The sequence below is a fragment of the Sander vitreus genome, chromosome 5 (assembly GCF_031162955.1).
Source record: "Sander vitreus isolate 19-12246 chromosome 5, sanVit1, whole genome shotgun sequence".
NCBI lineage: Eukaryota > Metazoa > Chordata > Actinopteri > Perciformes > Percidae > Sander > Sander vitreus.
In genome coordinates this window covers 12,835,709-12,854,565 of record NC_135859.1, presented here as the reverse complement: position 1 = coordinate 12,854,565, position 18,857 = coordinate 12,835,709, and the positions used below count along the sequence as shown (strand labels likewise).

The following is an 18,857-nucleotide window of genomic DNA, read 5'->3' as shown; positions in this document are numbered from 1 at the left end:
GTTGGTGTTGAGGGGAATGAAACAGCAGATGGGATTGCAAAGACAGCGTTGACATTAAAGGATGGTGAAATACTGAATGTTCCCTTTGGTAAAGGAGAGGCCAAGTCATTGATTAGAAAAGCAGTGAGTGATGTATGGCAGAATAAGTGGGACACAGACACTAAAGGGAGACACTATTACAGCAAACAGAAATTAATTAAGGCGAAGGGTTTCAAATGGAAATGTAGAAGAGATGAAGTGGTCTTTTCAAGATTAAGGTTTGGACATACTGGCTTAAAAGCTACGCTCTTTTTAATGGCAAAATGTATGTCTGATAAGTGTGAGGTCTGTAATGTTCCTGAAAATGTTGAGCATGTCATCCTGAAGTGTAGTAAATATGATTTAGAGAGGGACATCTTGCGTGACAAGATATATGAATTAGAACGGGGATGGAATTTAGCAGGGATTTTAGGGATGGGTAAGGACTCAAGGGAGTGCTGCAAAGCGCTATTTAGTTTTCTTAAGTCTACAGGATTAGATCGTAAAGTCTAGTTTTATTTTTTTTATTATTATTAAAATGTAACCTGAAGTACTAAAACCTTGATATTACACACTCCGGTACAGTAGGTGGCGGTATGCACCTAAACAAGTTGGTTGCGATCCGCTATTAAACGTAGAAAAGAAAGAAAGAGACACGCCCCGCCCCGCCCCGCCCCGCCCCCTGCGTCACGTTACGTCACCTCCACACGGGCGTCGCTTCCATGGTCCGCGCATCGAGCTGTCATCATTTCACCGGGAGAGGCCGAGACTGAGGCGAAGGGCATCCGGGATACCGAACGAGAGGGTAGCCACTGAAACTCGTTTCTCGAGGTCAGTAACCGAGATTTAAGACTTTAAGGAGGTGTGGGACTTGCCAGGACGATTATCTGATCTGGTCTTTAAACACACACGGGACCCGGGTTCAGTTTACAGAAAACTAAAATCCGTCCTGAGGATTCTGAGAAAGACAAAACCTGTTAGCATGTTAGCTGCGTGCTAGCTAACACACACACACACTAGGGATACTAATGTTACCGTGGACGTTAGATCATCTGTCAAAATACTCGCTGAAACTGTCGGTGCTGGTGAACGTTATGGTTCACTCAATAGAAGAAAAAAGGATATTAACCTTGAAGTTCGCTTCCTAACCGCTTAATCCATTATCACTACTCTAGCCGCTAGCCAAACGTGCTATTGGCAATTAATAGAGAAAGTAGAAGCTAACCAGCTAATTACATAACCTAACACGTTAGCTCTCAAGCTAATCATGTAGCCAATTTGTGCAGATTAACGTTGTTAATCAGCTCTATTTAGCTTCCAGTCTGTATGGTTTAGCTGCATTCAGAGTAGATCATTTTACAATGTTTTGATAAAGCTGTAATTTTCGGGAACTCATGACTCGTGGAAGGACAAAGTGACCGACAGCTGGTGTAGCAAATAGTTAAACCTTTGGAGTCCTATTTTGGGCGGGTGTTATCGCAGACAGCCAATGAAGAGGCCGGGTAGGCAGGTGGTGGGCGCGTCCAGGCCTGGGTGAGGGAAGGAGAATGAAGGCAGGGAGTGGAGACCCAACAAGGTCAAAACACAGACGGGGAAACTCCAACTGGGGGAACACATGAACACGGAGCGGAGGTTGCTCAGCTCTGACAGACTGGAAATAACTAAAGTTACATTTCTGTTTTTGGGAATGAAGTAATCTGAAGGTTTTTATTGCTTCTGGCTGTGTGTGGAATGTAGATCAGGAAGTTGGCAGTACAGGTTCTCAGGCCGCAGGGAAACACTGGTATTCTTAATATGACCTCAGGTGTGTGTTTAAATATTCTATATATATTCTATAAATAAATATTTTTATTATGCCATACATGTATGCACAATCCGGTACGACTTCTTGCTGACAACAGCGCTAACCACTGAGCCCCCGTGACGCCCATAAATGTGTATATAAAAAGTATATCACACTCAGGTCACAAGCATTACTATGTGATGGTATCCACGCCAAATCCATTACTGGGTTATGAGTTATGATTGGCAAACTCTTAATTCCAGTAGGAATGCGTATTGTTTGAACATTTTCGATCTTGGTGCTAGTGTGAGTTATGGTACCAATGCCAAAACTTGATATTTTTTATATATATATGTGTGTGTGTGTGTGTGTGTGTGTGTGTGTGTGTGTATATATGTATGTGTGTGTATATATATATATATATATATATATATATATATATACAAACACAATACTTGATATTGAAGGCAAGCTGTATTGAAAAAAAACCCTGACAAATTAAAATACAGAAGTCACCCCCCTGAACGCTGAAGGAAAGCAGGCTTTGCGGGGTAGCTATCATGGGCATGCAGACATGTAAAAGCAAGAACAAGGTTTCCTCCTCGTCAATTCTGTCAGCTAGCAAAAACAGAAAAATGCCTAAAAGCTGCTCTGTGTGGTGATATTCACTACAAACAATGTGAAGAACCCATAACTTAAGTTTTGTTTAAGCTGCCGAACCGAAAAACTGAGCATTTATGAAGACAAAAGTGGACACAGACGTGAGGAATCAGCAGGAAGAGTGGAAAGACTGTGGGGATCCTGATACTAAGCTAACGATATGTCCGATGTTACGTGTGTTAAGGCAGTTACGCACCGGGCCGATAATCGGCCGTTGGGACAGTCTGGCGAGGTCAGTGACTCAAGTCTGTTCGGTGTGTTCCGTGCCGTCGTCTGTTGGAGGAGCTGTCGACCTTCGTTTTGGCCGACCTGACATGCTCAGTCGGAGACAGGGCAGTTTGGACTCACCCGGAAATGGCGAGCGGGATGACTGTGACTAAGCCTCTCAAAATCTGACGAAAATATTTTAAACGGACCTTTGTTGATCTGAAATGAAGACAGATTCAGCAACTGCATGGCCTATTTCTCGCTTAAAATGTTTTCAGAAACATGTTTCGGTGAAATATTTTAGTACAATATGAGATTGTGTTCTGAATGAATCGCCATTAATGGCCGGTTGAAAAATCCAGAAGCAGCAGCCAGACCCAGGTGACGTGTTCGTCCAATCAGCTGCCAGTTCTAATTTTTTTGGGCGACAATACAGATTAGCGCCGCCTGCTGTTATGGAGACGTATTGCATCTCATCGCTTTGGTGTGTTCCGAGGCATTTTTTTGACCAACTCGGGGAGACTGATCAGTCCAACTGCCTTTTCTGCCAACGGTCGGCCGTCGGCTCTGTATGTAGCTGCCTTTAGCTTAACTTACAGACACATGGTTAGCCTAAAAATGACATTTGGATATTTGACTTGGCAACAAAATGTTTGCTGCAAACCTAACGTCAGACATAACGTCAGCTTAGTGTCAGGATCCCATGTTTTTGTTTTCTTTGTTTTTGTGTCTGATGGGAACAACAATCTTTGACATTGGTCCAGTATTAAGCAAGATCGCTGCATTCGGCGAAACAAGCTACAATTTAAGTTATTGGGCAATTGCGCACCTTCAATTTATGTCCACAAAAGTGCTTGTTTTGCCAGATTATTATTGTCTGTCTGACAACATTATGGAAAGGATTCGTACAGAGGTCGACCTTTCTGTTAAAGAGTAAGATCCCTTTTTTAAACATAAAAACGTCCGCAAAATTGCTATCCCTAAACCCACCAGACTCCATGTAAATAAACAGTAATTGTATCATTGTAAAATACAATTTATCCAAAGTCAACGGATTGAAAAGCCATTTTGGTTCGTCTTTCCAACAATCACTACTCTGGTGTGGTTGAAATAAAAACATATTACTGAAAAAACAGCTCTTTTAGTAGACAAAAATTGACGATGCACATTTGCCCTATAGGATTACATTGCTAACCTGGTCACAGCGTTCTCACTAAATAGTGGACTAATATCAAAGATTGTTGTTCCCATCAGTCACTTACACACAAAAACGTAGGAAAATAGGGTCCAGGTTGAAAAAAACCAAGTTACCCTTTAAGGTATAAGTGTCACTTCACTCTATGCACCGTGCATTTATTTCCTTCTGTTGATAACACCCCTCTGCCCTTCTTTTTTATTTCTCGAACACTTTTTTTTTTTTTTTTGCCTCTTGTTGTGTTGCGTTCACACTGTAAACCCCTCTGCTGTTACACCAGTCTGTTCTTAACACTTTTCTATGATAGTAGAACAGTAATGATAGTGAAGTCCTACAGTTTGAGATAACTGCAAATGTTTCTCTCAAGTTAAAATATAAAACAAGAACAGTGAAAAATTCATGTTGGTGATGAGCTTGTTTAGTTTCCTGTTCCTGTTAGTGGTGTTTGAAAACAATGTGTGTCTCTCTCTCTCTCTCTCAGTGGACAAACAGAACAGTGGGCAGTGGAAGCAAGTCATTTATCCCTCTCTGTCCTGGGACTAACCTCGGTGGAGTGAGTTTTTTTTTAATCCCGTTGTCGTTTTGAGGTTGAGGACGTCTGGCCCGTCGGCCTGACCACCACATATTAAGGACTGCTGATGCATCGTTTAAGGACTTGTGCGGCGCGATTGCGCCCGCTCACTGCCTCACAGGCAGCTCAGACTGTCGGCCCGCAGCGGCCACTAACAGTTGCCTCCACGGGTAGCACAAGGACGTTTCAGCCAATCAGGTGCTACACGGCACCTGTGGCCTCGGAGCCGTTCCTGAACGGGACGAGCTCCAACTACGTGGAGGAGATGTACTTTGCCTGGCTAGAGAACCCCAAGAGTGTTCACAAGGTAAGGAGCAGTAGAGCCCGCTGCTGGTCTGGAGGGGGGGGGGGACGACTACATACCAAGATCTGTCATTAGGGTTTACAGGTTACAAAGGCACCTCTAAAATAAATATAAAACATAACTATGATGATCACAAGTTAACTGATTAAACCTTTCAGTAATTATTTGAGGAATATATACAAAGGTTTTAATGATTCACATTAGATTAAATCCTAGAACTCAGGATTACCAACAACTTTGTATTAAATTATATTTTTTCAATAGGTTTTTCTTTCTTTCTTCTAATTATTAAAATATGTTACATTGTATTTAACTCAAAAATTAAGTCAGGCAGTACAATCATGTACAAGAGACAAGTACCTGTTAACAAGAGACACATTACCAGAAATCTCAAAGGGACCCCAAAATACATAATTTTTCGCTTACTTATAGTGCTATTTATCAATCTATATTGTTTTGGTGTGAGTTGCTCACTGTCAGAGATATCGGCCGTATAGATGTCTGCCATCTCCGCAGTATAACGGAACTAGATGGCTCTCGGCTTGTGGTGCTCAAAGCGCCAAAAATACATTTAGAAAACTTAACAGCAATGTCTCTTTCCAGAAACCATGACCCGGTTACTCAAGTTCAGCTCAATTCACAGACCTGGTTGTGAGCAGTTTCGTGTAGAAACTATTTTCTTATCAGTATCAGGTATTTAAAAGGCAAAATCCAATTATTGTTTTCCCAAGGTATATTTTAAACTGCCTACCAGTACGGTTGGTGAGAGGTAGCGCCCCCTGTGGGAATGAATGAAGCTGATGGTGTCTTCAGGCACATACACATTTTAACTGAGTCTTAAAGGACAGCCAGACTAATAATAGCCGCTTGAAGCTCAGTCACATAACAGAGCTTTCCAAAGTAAAGGCAGGGGAGGCCAGTCTTAAAACACACTAGAGGACATGACTGTTCTCAACAACCCTCACCTCAAACTAGGTGAATAATAGCTGTACCGAAAACCATTTTTGTGGTGCTTTTTAACAGCGAATGTTCAAAGCTTCGGCAGTGGTGGCAGCGGCGGGGAAAGCCAACGTTTGATTGTCCACGGCAGGTCCTCAACATGGAGTTGATGTCGGGTTGCCTTTCTCCCAAAGTTGATTTGGACTTAACATTTTGCCGCAGGCATTCAAAACAAACGGAAAGACCTGCGTTTTCCCCGGACTGTCTGACGATTGACGACCAACACAGTGTGTGTGTGTGAATGAACGCTCAGTAGGGCTTTGACTCCGAACTTCCTTATTCGAATATAAAAAAAAAGATATTCGAACGAATATTAGGCAGCCCTTAATATTCGAATTTCGAACCCGTTATGGGCATTATTTTTTGTAAATGTGTTTGCTTGTAAACCTTGTTTTCAATTCAGATTCCGAGGCTTTTTCACACATTTCAAAATGTAACTACACGTCGCGGCGACGCACGTCACTTGGCCGCGGCTTGGTAGTGCATTTCCCCCCCGACTCATTTCCTGGTTCTCTTTCTCCATAAACAACGTAAAATCAAGGAGAGGGTTAACTTTTCCCGCTCCAGAAAACACAGGGGAGACGATTTGTTTCTGTCACTATAACTCTAGAGTCGCTACTCGCTCTGAAGCTACCGGTAATCACTGTCTCACAACACACACTCCCCACACACACACACAGACACACACGCACACACACGCCGGCTCGATGCACACACCAGCGCACAAGTATGAACATCAGACCACTTACGTAGGCTACGGTGAAAGCTCCGAAATTCCTGTCAAAAGCATAGGCTACTGTTTGTGTTTAATCCAGGGTCTGACTTTTCATAAAAAAAAAAAAAAAACAGTTGCAGCAATGTGTTTTTCTTCTGAAAACATAATTGTCTGCCTATTGACATTGACTGATACACTGCCCTCTGGTGGACAGAACATATACAACTTATACCAATATAGGTCTTACTGAAGGCATTTAATGGTCAAAATAATAATATTAATAAATATTCAAATATATTAACAAACTTCGAATATGATTTTGGGGCAAAAGCCAAAGCCCTAATGCTCAGCCAGCCAGCGCCTCACTGTATTGGCATTATACTCATTTCTTATGTCTCTATTGGCCGATTATGAGTGTTTGTACCTCTTATAACTCAAAATCGAAAGACATTGTTCAATACAAATATCATTAATATCAATATAAATACCATGCCAGGATCAAAGGCGTGTTAGTACTTAAAGGAAAAGTACAATCTCAAAGGCCTCATTTAGTCCTCCTGGTTGTAGCATACGTAGAGTGTCGATCCAATATGTCTCCCTTTTGGAGTAGGAGGTTATGGATGTCTCCCCCCGCAGACTTTACCTTCTTGCTACTAATCATTTGCACACTAACAGTTGTATATGTTGCCTTAAAAGTGAGCAGGATGGTTTCAGTTAAGAGCAGTGGTTCATAAATGTATATATTTTCAGTCAGTCCGTTCGCTATTGTCAGCCACGCAATTTCTCGCTGTTATTATAGCGGCCGAGTCCGCTTCTTCACATATATGCTTTGCTTCCTCGTATATATGGACATAGAAAAGTAAGACACTGAAGAAATAGGACTCTAAAATCTAGAATCTATGACTATAATTAAGTAATAAACTCAATGCACACTGTAAACATGACTGTATTCATCAGTTATTTCCCACCAGCTAAATATAAGGTCAAAAACCATTGAGGTGTCCTCTCCCTGTTGTTTCATTAATGTACAGTAGTCTACACTATATAGTTACTGGTCCAGTGAACTAAGACTATAATTTGGTAGGATTGTCCAATTAGGATAGGTTTTTATAGTTGTACAATCCTCCCAAATTATAGTCCCAGTTTACTGGACGAAATACAAATTGTGTACTGAGAAATAAAATGCACATGGAAGAGTAATATACATGATGCTTTACTATTAAAGAATACAAAAATAAATTAATAAGATGGATTGGTCTGTGACCAGTCTGCCATTATAGGAACAGGTGTCAAGGACTTTATAGGTCTATTGTCCTTCCATCACAGACTTCATCTAAAACACATTAGACTTTATCAGTGGTGTTGATGATTGATCATCTAATCATTTGTAGATCCTTTTGTAGATCCTTTATTTATATTAAAGGTCACTTTGAATGATGTTTAACTAATGATAATATATAAAAACAAATATTTTCTTTTAAATTTTAAAGATTTTAAAGTATCTTAATTGAATTTAACAAAACCAAAGATCAGCATAATCCCCTTTTTTTTTAATGTTGTTCAATCAAAATGTTTGGACTTAGCCTTCCAAACAAACAGTAACATTTTGATATAAAAGGTAATCTGGCAGCTGCAGTTTGGTGAACCCTCTTCATCCTGAGATTAAAAAGCAATTAGAGATTAAATTATTGCCATTATTCAACTGGACTGTTGAATAATGACTGAAGAATCCATGTTATGTTTGCATATTTTTCTGCCACAGATGTGAGTGAAATTGTTCAATATTTCTGATAATATGTGGTTTCTAATTGCGGAGGTGAACGTGGAGGTCATAGTAAAACCTATGGCTGACGTGTGTGTGTGTGTGTGCTCGCACGTGCATCATATTATATGTCGCAGTTGTTATGTAAAGATCAGACACTGTGCCCTGCTGTTATCAGCTTAGCAAACTATCTGGAACCTCCACAGCAGGACTGAACCTGACACCGACCCTTACTGTACATCACAGTAATAATGTCGTTTTATAGCAACAGGAATATAATTATATGAAAATGTCAGAGTATGATCAACTTGGCTGAAATTGTAATGTAATAAAATATATAGGTAATATCAGGTATTGTCCGTAAACATCACTGTGTTAAGACACTTTAGGAGCAACAAAAACACATCCTTTCATTCAAAACGCGAGCATGTATCACCGCCGCCGCTGCTATTGTTTCCATGTAAAGTGCTTGCCATACTTTTTCAACTTGCCCACAATGTTAATTGCGTTACCATAGCAACAGCAGAAACCACACAGGGGAAAACGCTGCAGGAGCTAATACACCATAATGTCATATTGCTGACCGTTGCCTGTAAGCTCTATTTAGTTACACGATGAGATGACAGTAGGTGGACAGCAGCAGTCTGTAGCTGTTAAAGTTATTATTAGTGCTGCTGACCGCTGATGTTGGCTCTGATCTCTGATTTTGATTCCGAAAGTCCTGTTTCTATTTGATTCTTGATGATTCAGTTAATGAATATCAGTTAACAGATAAATGACATTATTGCATAAAAGCACTTGTCAGAATTGACCCTGGCTGGGACCTTACATTTCTTCTCATTCCACAAATAAGCATCACAGGCTTCTTTTCTTTTTAATGTAGAAGTGCAAGTTAGGCTAAATTGTAAACATATTTCCTGTGTTTTAAAATTGTATGGCTGAGACAACCTCCAGCTCACACGGTAGAGCGTGCGCCCCATGTCAGCTCAGTCCTTGACAGTGACCTAGGTTTGAATCCAACCCGAGGCCTCCTGTCTCTCTTTAGCTGCTCTAATAAAGGAAAAAGCCCTAAAACTATCTTAAAATGTTATAGGGCTGAGGGATGGAGTCAAAAAACTACAAAATGTATCACTTGCATAAATATGCATCAAATCTATAACATGAAAACAATGTAGCCCTCAACTGTTCTTTGACAGTGTGACACACGAGCAGCTGCAGGAAGTGATGAGTCTGCATTAACTGCAATCGTACGTCAGAAACTCCCTGGTCTGTCTGAACCTGTTCACTGACCGTCTGTATTTAGATATATATTGTATTAGATATATATGTATTCATTCTCTGTTTGGACACATGCATGTAGATACAGTACGTCCAGTTATTACAGATCAGAATCAGTAGGAAAGTTCATGTCCCATCTCGTGATTCTTTATATTCTCCTAAGTGCAGGGTTTTTCAGAGACACTTTACGGCTTTAAACGGGAGTCTTTTTGCAGATTGAAGGGATTCATGTACAGGCTGTATGTAGAGACATGAGTTGTGTAGAGAAGGTCAAACCGAGCAGAGTGGTGCATGAACAAGTCCCTTAAATAGAGAGACAAAGCCCTTCCCCTTCCCCTTCCGGTGGACCAGCATAGGACCTTATTTCGGAAAAGATTTGTACTGTAGGGAACGGGGAGAGAGAAATACTTTTTTGATCCTTTTTGAATTGAGCCATGGAATTACTACACATGTGATGTTCATCTATTTGAAAGATAATTTTGCAAGTCAAGAAAGTTGCAGGGTGATTACTCTCCGGGACTTCTGCTTGGTGCCACTTGCAGTATTGACCTGCGATGTGTACTGAATACTGTCATGATCTCCCAGTGAAATATTCCTTTATGTGAAGTGGGAAAAATGCATGTATGTCCTAAAGTGATACTAGTTGAAAGAACATTTGGGAACTACAGCAAGAGAGTAAAATGTAAAGTGTGTTTTGCTGTTGTTGTAGTGAGTTGATACTGGGAATGAAATGTTTGCGAGCAGGGCGGAGAGAGTCTGTGACTCATGAGTCAAGAATGATTAATGAACCACAGAGTGGAAAGCTGAAGCTGTAACAGAGAAAACAGGCTGTATGTGCAGGGAGAACCACTGCCTTCTAACTAGAACATAAATACTGTTTGTTTCTGTGTTGTTTCTTCTTTAGAAGGAGGTCAGCCGGGGGGTATATCAGCTCTCAGGCAACCCTCCTCTGGTTTCAGACTTTCAGAGGGCACTCAGGGCGGGGGTATAGTAGAAAAAGTAGTTCATACATGTTCAATCACATCTGAAGGCAAAAGTGTCTACAGCTGTTCAGAAAAGCCACACTAAAAAGCCTGAGACACCATGAATGATTCAGAAGTCTCTCCTGGAAGTCCGTTATGGTGTTGTACTCAGTTTACATTGAAAAAGTTACGTGAGTTGTTAGAAAAAAAGAGAGAAAGGTTCAAAGTGCTCCAGATAACTTTTTTCACTGGTAGCGCTAGTACGACCAACTTTCTCATTTGGTAGTACCAGCACATGGCCGCACCCTTTTTTTGGTACTGCATGGTATTAATCACTGACCCTGCATACCGGTTTCAAAAGGGAAATGTCTGCATACTATATCGCCTGGACCCTATTTTCCCATGTTTTAGTGTCTAAGTGACAATGTTTGAATTTGGTCCAGTGTTGAGCGAGAGTGCTGCAGCCGACTGCCGCGAAATGGGCTCTTCGGGAGAATTACAACACGTTAATGCACGGCCACTAAAAGTGCTGTTTTTGCCACTGACATGCTCAGATTGTTATTACAAGTTTCTGACTAGATTATGGAAAGGACTCGACATAGAAATAAAACCTTTCGTGAACTTGTGAATTTCGCCAGCTGTCTTCTCTCCTTTTATGGAGACCGACGCTGTGTGCACGGTGGGCTCGATGGTGTTTTAAGCCTCCAGCGTCGCCTTCCAGGCAGCTAACCCTCACCTTAACCCTAAACATAACCATTGCCGCGCTGCCTGGAAGGCGACGTTGGGGGCTAAAAACACCAAACACCGCACGGTGGGAGGAAGTGTGTGTGTGTGTGTGTGTGTGTGTGTGTGTGTGTGCGTGTGTGTGAGACAGAGAGACGGAGGAGAGGAGGGAAAGGAGATGAAGCTGAACGTGTTTTAAATAACATTTAAAAAAAATAAATAACGGAACACAATGTGCGGCGGCCGGTGGTCCACATTGTCGAAATCATCTAAATACATGTATTCAGCCATGACATTGAAGGTATTTTAAATAACACTAAGCTACGCTTTCTGTCCTCCAACAAAACAAACTCTTTTCAGCACCTCTCTCTCCAACTTTCACTCACTGTTGTCTTCTGGCAACAAATCTTGTTCTTGAGCAAAACTTAGTTAGACACACAATAACAAATAGACCGGTTCTTTGATCGTTTTATTAAAAATCTTCTTCCTTTTTCTCTCCTTCTCCTCATCCTCCTCCTCCTCCTCCTCTTGTCCAGTCATGGGATGTATTTTTCAGGAACGCCAATGCCGGTGCTCCTCCCGGTGCAGCCTACCAGTCTCCTCTGGCTCTGTCTGCAGTTCCTCAGCTCTCCTCTCTGGTCGGAGCTCAGCCCAACGTGGAGAAGCTGGTGGAGGATCATCTGGCTGTCCAGTCCCTTATCAGGGCCTACCAGGTACACGTTAACGCACACACACGCACACACACACGCACTGACGCACACACTCACACACACATTCTCACAGGATTATGGCCTTCGTGTAACTGCTGATAACGCACTGCAGGATGCGAGGCTAGGATGATATGACACGGTACCAGACTCCAATATGTCTTAAAGGGTCAGTTCACCAAAATCACAGGGTTTGAAACTACAGTGCCCATAATTCTTTGGGGGATGTAAACAGGAAATATAATGTTGCCATGAATTCAGTGAGTTAGCCTTGGGCTACAACTTGAACCCCATGTATGAATTAGTTTTCATTCAGTCAGACTTTCTCCATTTAAAGGGCGTTTTCACACATGAAAGTCCGGACCAAGGTTCATGTTTTTGTTACGTTGTATACGTTTGATCCGGTAACTTTTGGTTTCACACTGCAGTTACGCAAGCGCACTAAAGATCTATACGTGACAAAACTACGTCCTGCTGTCATCACATACGTGAGCTGCGTCTCCAGATACTTATAATTGATTGGTTTGTAGACGGGCTTCCCCATCCTCTCGTATCCTCTCTCTGTGTCGGAGGTTTTTCAGCTGACTGCTGCTCTCCCCTACTGCCGCAGCTCTTTTGGTTTTGTTGAGAAGCAAGACACGGGATTTTTCTTTCTGGAGAATTTATTCAGAGACAAACGGAAACCTACACTGTACATTTAATACCACTTAACAAATAAACTGCTGATGTATTCTCAGCTCTGATAGCCGACAGCTGTCTGCTCTGAGCGCTGACATCGTCACTCTCTCATGTAGCCTACACACTAAGCACCAAGCTATTCCTTAAAGGAGCTTCCCCGGTCTTGTAACACGAGGACAGCCTGCCAGAGCTTCTTGTCTTTAGTCCGAAAGACCGAACCATCCAAAAAATGCTTTTACACTATAAACGACCGAGACCACGTCTTTTTATCGGACCAAAATTTGGTCTTTTGGTCCGGACCGTGGTCCGGGGGAGGTTTCACACCTGTAATTCTGGTTCGGATCAAACTGAAAAGTCTGAAAGTCCGGACCAAATGAGGTATGTGTGAAAACGCCCAAAGTCTGCAGAACGATCTATCAGCAGCTCCTGTTTGCAGTGTACCCATGAACGTACAGACGGCTATCACTGAGTTACTTTTATACTGAATAAAACATGATGATTCTCAGGCAAGTTCTGCAGCCTCTTTTTTCCTATGAATTCCAAGTGGATTTATGGAGGTTTTTTCTGGATGGTTGGTTTCATTTGTCCAGGTTTTGAGATGTTGTCTAGACTTTGCAGTTTGGGTGAACTGGCCTTTTTAAAGGGAAATATTGAAGGACCAAACGGGTGTCTCTTTATGTTTTAGCTCTTTAACTATAAGTCATTTGAGTTTAGTTTTAAGTTGAATTAAAAATCAATTAAATTAAGTTAATTTGTGTTGCTGATATGTCCAGTATTGAGGTTTTAGTTTGCACAGTTTTAAATGGAATAAAATGTATTCAAAATGTATTTTCTGGTGATTGTTTAACCAGCATTAACCCCGGATCCATGACTGTATAATGTGATATTTAATGTGTTTTTCCCCCCCACAGAACTTCATGTAACATGAAGCTCAGTGAAGCCAACAGATTAATGAAACTGTGTTTGTTCTTTGTTCTTTTTCTGATATTTTACCGTTATTTGTTGATGTGGGACAAATAAGTTTGGTGATCATTAAATTATTATTATTATTATTATTATTATTATTATTAGAGGTTGATATATATTCATCATTCTGTTTAAATTATACTCGAACACAGTTGTAGCATGTGTAAGTTATTTATAAACTCATGATTTGTTTAATATAGTATAGTAGTAGTAGTAGGGCTGGGCGATATGGAGAAAATTCAAATATCACGATATTCTGACCAAATACCTCAATGGGGACGTTATTGTAGGGTCGATAATTGGTGCTTTAACAAAATGTTATTTACACAATGAGTGGGTAAAAGCAAATAATAGAACAGCTATAACAGTCTGGTATGTTCAGAAAATTACATCACTTTACTCTAACGCAGCCTTTAAAACCAGGAAAAGGCAACACTTACCATATTATGATATCCAAAATCTAAGATGACATCTAGTCTCATATCACGATATCGATATATTGCCCAGCTCTAAGTAGTAGTTTTAGAATTTCTCAGCCTGAAAGCAGAATGTGTTTTCTAAGATTTCTAAAATAAATGTAGGATTATTCAGTTATTAGTTTGCGTGCAAACTTAAAAGGCCTGCAAATAAGGCATACATTTCTGTATGTGATAAAGCAAAGTTTCCATTGTGCCCTTGAACATGAAATTACAAAAATGCTCAGATATACATGAAATCCTACCTCCGTTGTCGTTTGCTGGTTAAAGAAGGTTGAGTAATGGAGGTCTTCACAGGTCTGAAACTATGGTCTGGAATAGTGGTTCCCAACCTGGGGTCCGGGCACCCCTTAGGGGGGGCGGCAAAGATCACAGGGGGTGCGCAAGTCTTTATCTGGTTAGAGGTTGAGGTAAAAAAAACAATGTGCACATGTTAAACAAATTAGGATAATACACTAGAATATATAAGGAATACAAAAGTCTGTATAAAAACTATATATTTTTGTTCTCGCTTAAAATTGGAGGCAGGCTACTTAGTTGGCCAAACCTCTTAACCTGTGGCCCTTGCTGCCATCAGGTCAGCTGCTAGCTGCTATCATCCTCGTTTGTCCTGCCGCCACGGCATCACTATTTTATGAATGAAACATGGTGGAGAAACGTTGCTGATAACTCCTCTATATCAAAAAAGAAAGTAAGGCTCTATCTCGAGAGTAACCTCAACTTCGGTTTCAGGGGGGGCTCAGCTTTTCTTAGACATGAATAGGGGGGGACGCCAAGGAAAAAAGGTTGGACTGGTCTGGAAGACTCCCCCAAACCCCACGACTGCAAACAGGTCAGTCTGATTTCCTCAGGTTCAGGTCTGGTTTATTTAAAGGAAATCTGAGTTTAACCTGCAGGTAAAAGCACAGCCTTAGGTCAGATTAAACTCATGTGAGATCTGATTTAATGAAAACCCTCACGGCAGTGTACACGGCATCAACAACACCGCATAACAAACAGCTCAGCATTGGTTTATCTACACTAGATTCATATTTTAGATAACTTAATCATTTCCACATCGCTAACTTCTCTCAGAGCACCGAGTGAAGCTTTAATCAGGAGAAAAAAACTGAATCTTTGAATCAAATCAGACATATTCTTAGGTTAGTCGATAACTGAGTCGGTAAAATGAAAAAACAATGGAAACAGATATTTCTAATAACATACTCTAGAAGAAGAAACTTTATTTAATAAGCTTTATACTATTCATAAACACAACATGCAACACACCGGAACCCTCCTGGACCTTATTAGTCTGGATATACACTCACCTAAAGGATTATTAGGAACACCTGTTAAATTTCTCCTTAATGCAATTATCTAATCAACCAATCACATGGCCTCTGCTTCAATGCATTTAGGGGTGTCGTCCAGGTCTAGACAATCTCCTGAACTCCAAACTGAATGTCAGAACGGGAAAGAAAGGTGATCTAAGCAACTTTGAGCGTGGCATGGTTGTTGGTGCCAGACCAACTCCTGTTTTCTCCTGTGGGAGAAAATGCCTTGTTGATTTTAGAGGTCAGAGGAGAAATGGCTGAGTGATTCAAGCTGATAGAAGATCAACTTTGTCTCAAATAACCACTCGTTACAACCGAGGTATGCAGCAAAGCATTTGTGAAGCCACAACACGCACAACCTTGAGGCGGATGGGCTACACCAGCAGAAGACCCCACCGAGTACCCCTCATCTCCACTAAAAATAAGAAAATGAGGCTACAATTTGCACGAGCTCACCAAAATTGGACAGTTGAAGTCTGTAAAAATGTTGCCTGGTCTGAGTCTCGATTTCTGTTGAGACATTCAGATGGTAGAGTCAGAATTTGGCGTAAACGGAATGAGAACATGGCTCCGTCATGCCTTGAGACCACTGGGCAGGCTGCTGGTGGTGTAATGGTGTGGGGGATGCTATCCTATCAATATGAGCCAACATTTCTAAAGAATGCTCCCAGCACCTTGTTGAATCAATGCCACAAAGAATTAAGGCAGTTCTGAAGGCGAAAGGGGGTCAAACACGGTATTAGTATGGTGTTCCTAATAATCCTTTAGGTGAGTGTAACTCTAGGCTATGTCAACCTGTGAAGACCTCCAGTAACCAGGCCTGCCTGTCAGTGGTGTTGTAATAACCAAATGTGTGTGCTGGGTGTGTGTGCAGGTGATGGGGCATCACAATGCCCAGTTGGATCCTCTGGGAATCAGCTGTGTGAATTTTGATGATGCGCCGGTGAATACCGGCTTCCAGGACGTCGGTGAGAACGCCAGAACTGAGAAAACAAGCAAACTGCTTCCAGCTTTTGGTGTTAATGTTGCTCTTCCCTCCCCCCCCCCCCTTTCTCTCTCTCCTTCCTCTTTTATACTCTCACCCTGCTGTCGTCAAACCTTGTACTTCGTTTTTCTCCTTGTTTTTGTCTCAAATCCTGTTTCGATGTTGATCTTTTTCTATTTCGGCGTTCCTCTTTTTCTATATCTTCTCTTTCTTTTACTTTCCAAATCTTCCACGCTGTCCTGCTTCTCATCCTCTCGCCTCTCTTCCGGTTATTTTGTTGCATGTCGTTTTTTTTCCTCCTCCCTCCTTCATCCTCTCCTCCATTCCTATCCGTCCTGTCCTCTTCACTCCTCAACCTACACCCCCTCGTCCTGTCTTGGGTGGGCTCTGGGCTGTTGTCACTCCCTGTAGATTCGAGGGCACCATGTGGCCCAGTTGGACCCCCTCGGCATCATGGACGCCGACCTGGACTCGTGTGTCCCCACTGACATTATCACCTCCTCCGACAAGCTGGGTGAGGAGCTGAACCCTTAGAGAAGATCCCGTCTTCCCCCTGTTGTCTCCTGGTCTGCACTTTTACTGATAGTCGGAGGAAGTTTTTTACTGGGCATATTTCTGCAAGCTTCTCTCAAGCTGAAACCTTGTTGTACATCAGGAGAATTTCTTGAACCTTCTCATGTACAATACATGTTTCAAAAACTTTTTCCTGAACTGGAGACTTTTGGAATGTTCTTGTGTACGATGAATTTTTCAGAAACCTTTACCGAAAACTTTCTTCATCAATTAAATGTTCCTGGAACGCTCTCGTATATGATGAATGTTCCTGAAACCTAATCTAACTTATAATCATGTTTTGTTGACGGGAATATTTCATTTCTAGTCTTTTCATACGATAGAAATAATCCTTCTGGAACCATTTCTGAAACCTTCTTGTATACAACAAATGTCTCTAAAACAACTAACTTCCCAAACACCACCTTGTGTTCTTTGAAATGAACTTTCTTGTATACATTGAATGTTTCTTAAACTTTCTTTTTTTTAAACCTCAAAACTGGAACCATCCTCTTTACTGACTATGTGAAATAGTCCCCTTGAAGGACTTTAAGCTTCACTAAAACGCCCTTAGGTAGGTTTGTCGAGAAAGATCCTAATTAGATCAATTGGAGATCTTATTCTTAATACGATTCACTTTAGCAGAAATAGATTTGGCCCTCAGGTGTTGTGGATTTAATCATTTTCCACCTGATTGTAAAGGAACAACAATGACAGAATAAAAAGATTAGCTTTTCTTTTGAGCGATTTTTATATATATATATATATATATATATATATATATATAATTTATTTATTGTTTAAGCGCAAGATATGTTATTTAAGTTATTTTCTTGACAACCCAACCTCACAGTAAGATCTGTTTTGGAGATTTTATTCATAACACATGATCTTGTTGCGCAAATGGATTTTGCACATTAGCACTTTGCTGTCAGCAGCATTTGGATCAGTTGGTGTTGAGCTGTTAGCTTTGTGCTAACTGTGCTAGCTGCTCTGGAATCTGCAGCATCTTTAATCTGATGGTGGAAACCTGCTGCTGCAGTTAGATGTGTGTTAGCTTTCCGTTGTTTGGCTTCTGCTCTGACTCATTAGCGCTCAGCTGCAGCCTCGTTAGCTCTCAGCTGCAGCCTCGTTAGCTTGTTGTATCAGTACCTTGCGGCTTGTTTCTGTTGGCTCATCGCTCCTACAGACAACAAGCGTCCGTGCCTGAAAAGTGAAGCCAATGCGGAAGTGCCTTAAACCTGCATTCTATCTAATTTCCAGCAGGGGGTGACTCCACTGGCTCCAAAAAAAAAGTCGACGGCCAAAATGCAAACTCTTGGCTTCAAAACGTCTGTCCACAAACCAATGGGTGACATCATCGACGCCATGTCCATTTTTTATGTAAAGTCTATGAGAGACACTAAGGTTTTGGACCAGCTCGGCTCTTGGTCACCACTGTCTTTAAATGGGAATCTTAATATTGATTCTGCTAAATATCAACTTGTATCATGTCTTGCCTACCCATGTCAGGCACAATTTATCTCCAATTCATCAATTTCTGGTAGAAACCGAGGCGTATTTGCTATTTAGGGTGAATTCATGTTGAATGTGGTGGTGTCGGTAGAGAATGAGGTGCTTTTATCTAAGAAAATATTAAGAGCAGAGAAGTGTTTCCTTCTTATGTGACAAGGTGATAAACATGTTTCCTGCTGCACTCAATGATGCAAGTCGTTTTCAGACTTTTGTTCAAATCTATTTTACATATATGTTAACAAACCAAGGAGGGAACAAATCCCACTTTGCAGAAAAGTCTTTGGCTGAACTGATGTGGAACCAGTGATAGGGGTCAAAGGTGGTGGTGTTGTTTGTTGGTAACTTCTGTCTAGGACTAAGTCAGGAACTAAGAGAGAAGTTAACTGCTAACCTGCTAATCCGACTGAGTAGTGATTGTGTTTAACCTCATTGGTTAGTCTGACTTGGTGTTTAGGTTAGTCCTTTTCTGTTTGGGAGGCAGTTTC

At 41.3% G+C, this 18,857-nt stretch overlaps 1 protein-coding gene across 4 annotated transcripts in view; it reads left to right on the top strand.

The window, feature by feature from the left end:
* Positions 1–739: 739 nt before the first annotated feature.
* ogdha (oxoglutarate dehydrogenase a) overlaps positions 740–18,857 on the top strand; it is a 39,730-nt gene continuing 21,612 nt past the window's right edge. For 2 of the 4 annotated variants that reach the window (XM_078250438.1, XM_078250436.1), the window contains exons 1-4: positions 740–849; positions 4,345–4,741; positions 11,714–11,890; positions 16,717–16,819. In XM_078250438.1, the coding sequence (XP_078106564.1) occupies positions 4,502–4,741; positions 11,714–11,890; positions 16,717–16,819 (520 nt within the window). In that variant the 5' untranslated portion in view covers positions 740–849; positions 4,345–4,501. Of the gene's footprint in view, positions 850–1,641; positions 1,823–4,344; positions 4,742–11,713; positions 11,891–16,194; positions 16,289–16,716; positions 16,820–18,857 lie in introns of those variants that run through there. The other 2 variants (XM_078250439.1, XM_078250437.1) reach the window with 2 other exon arrangements.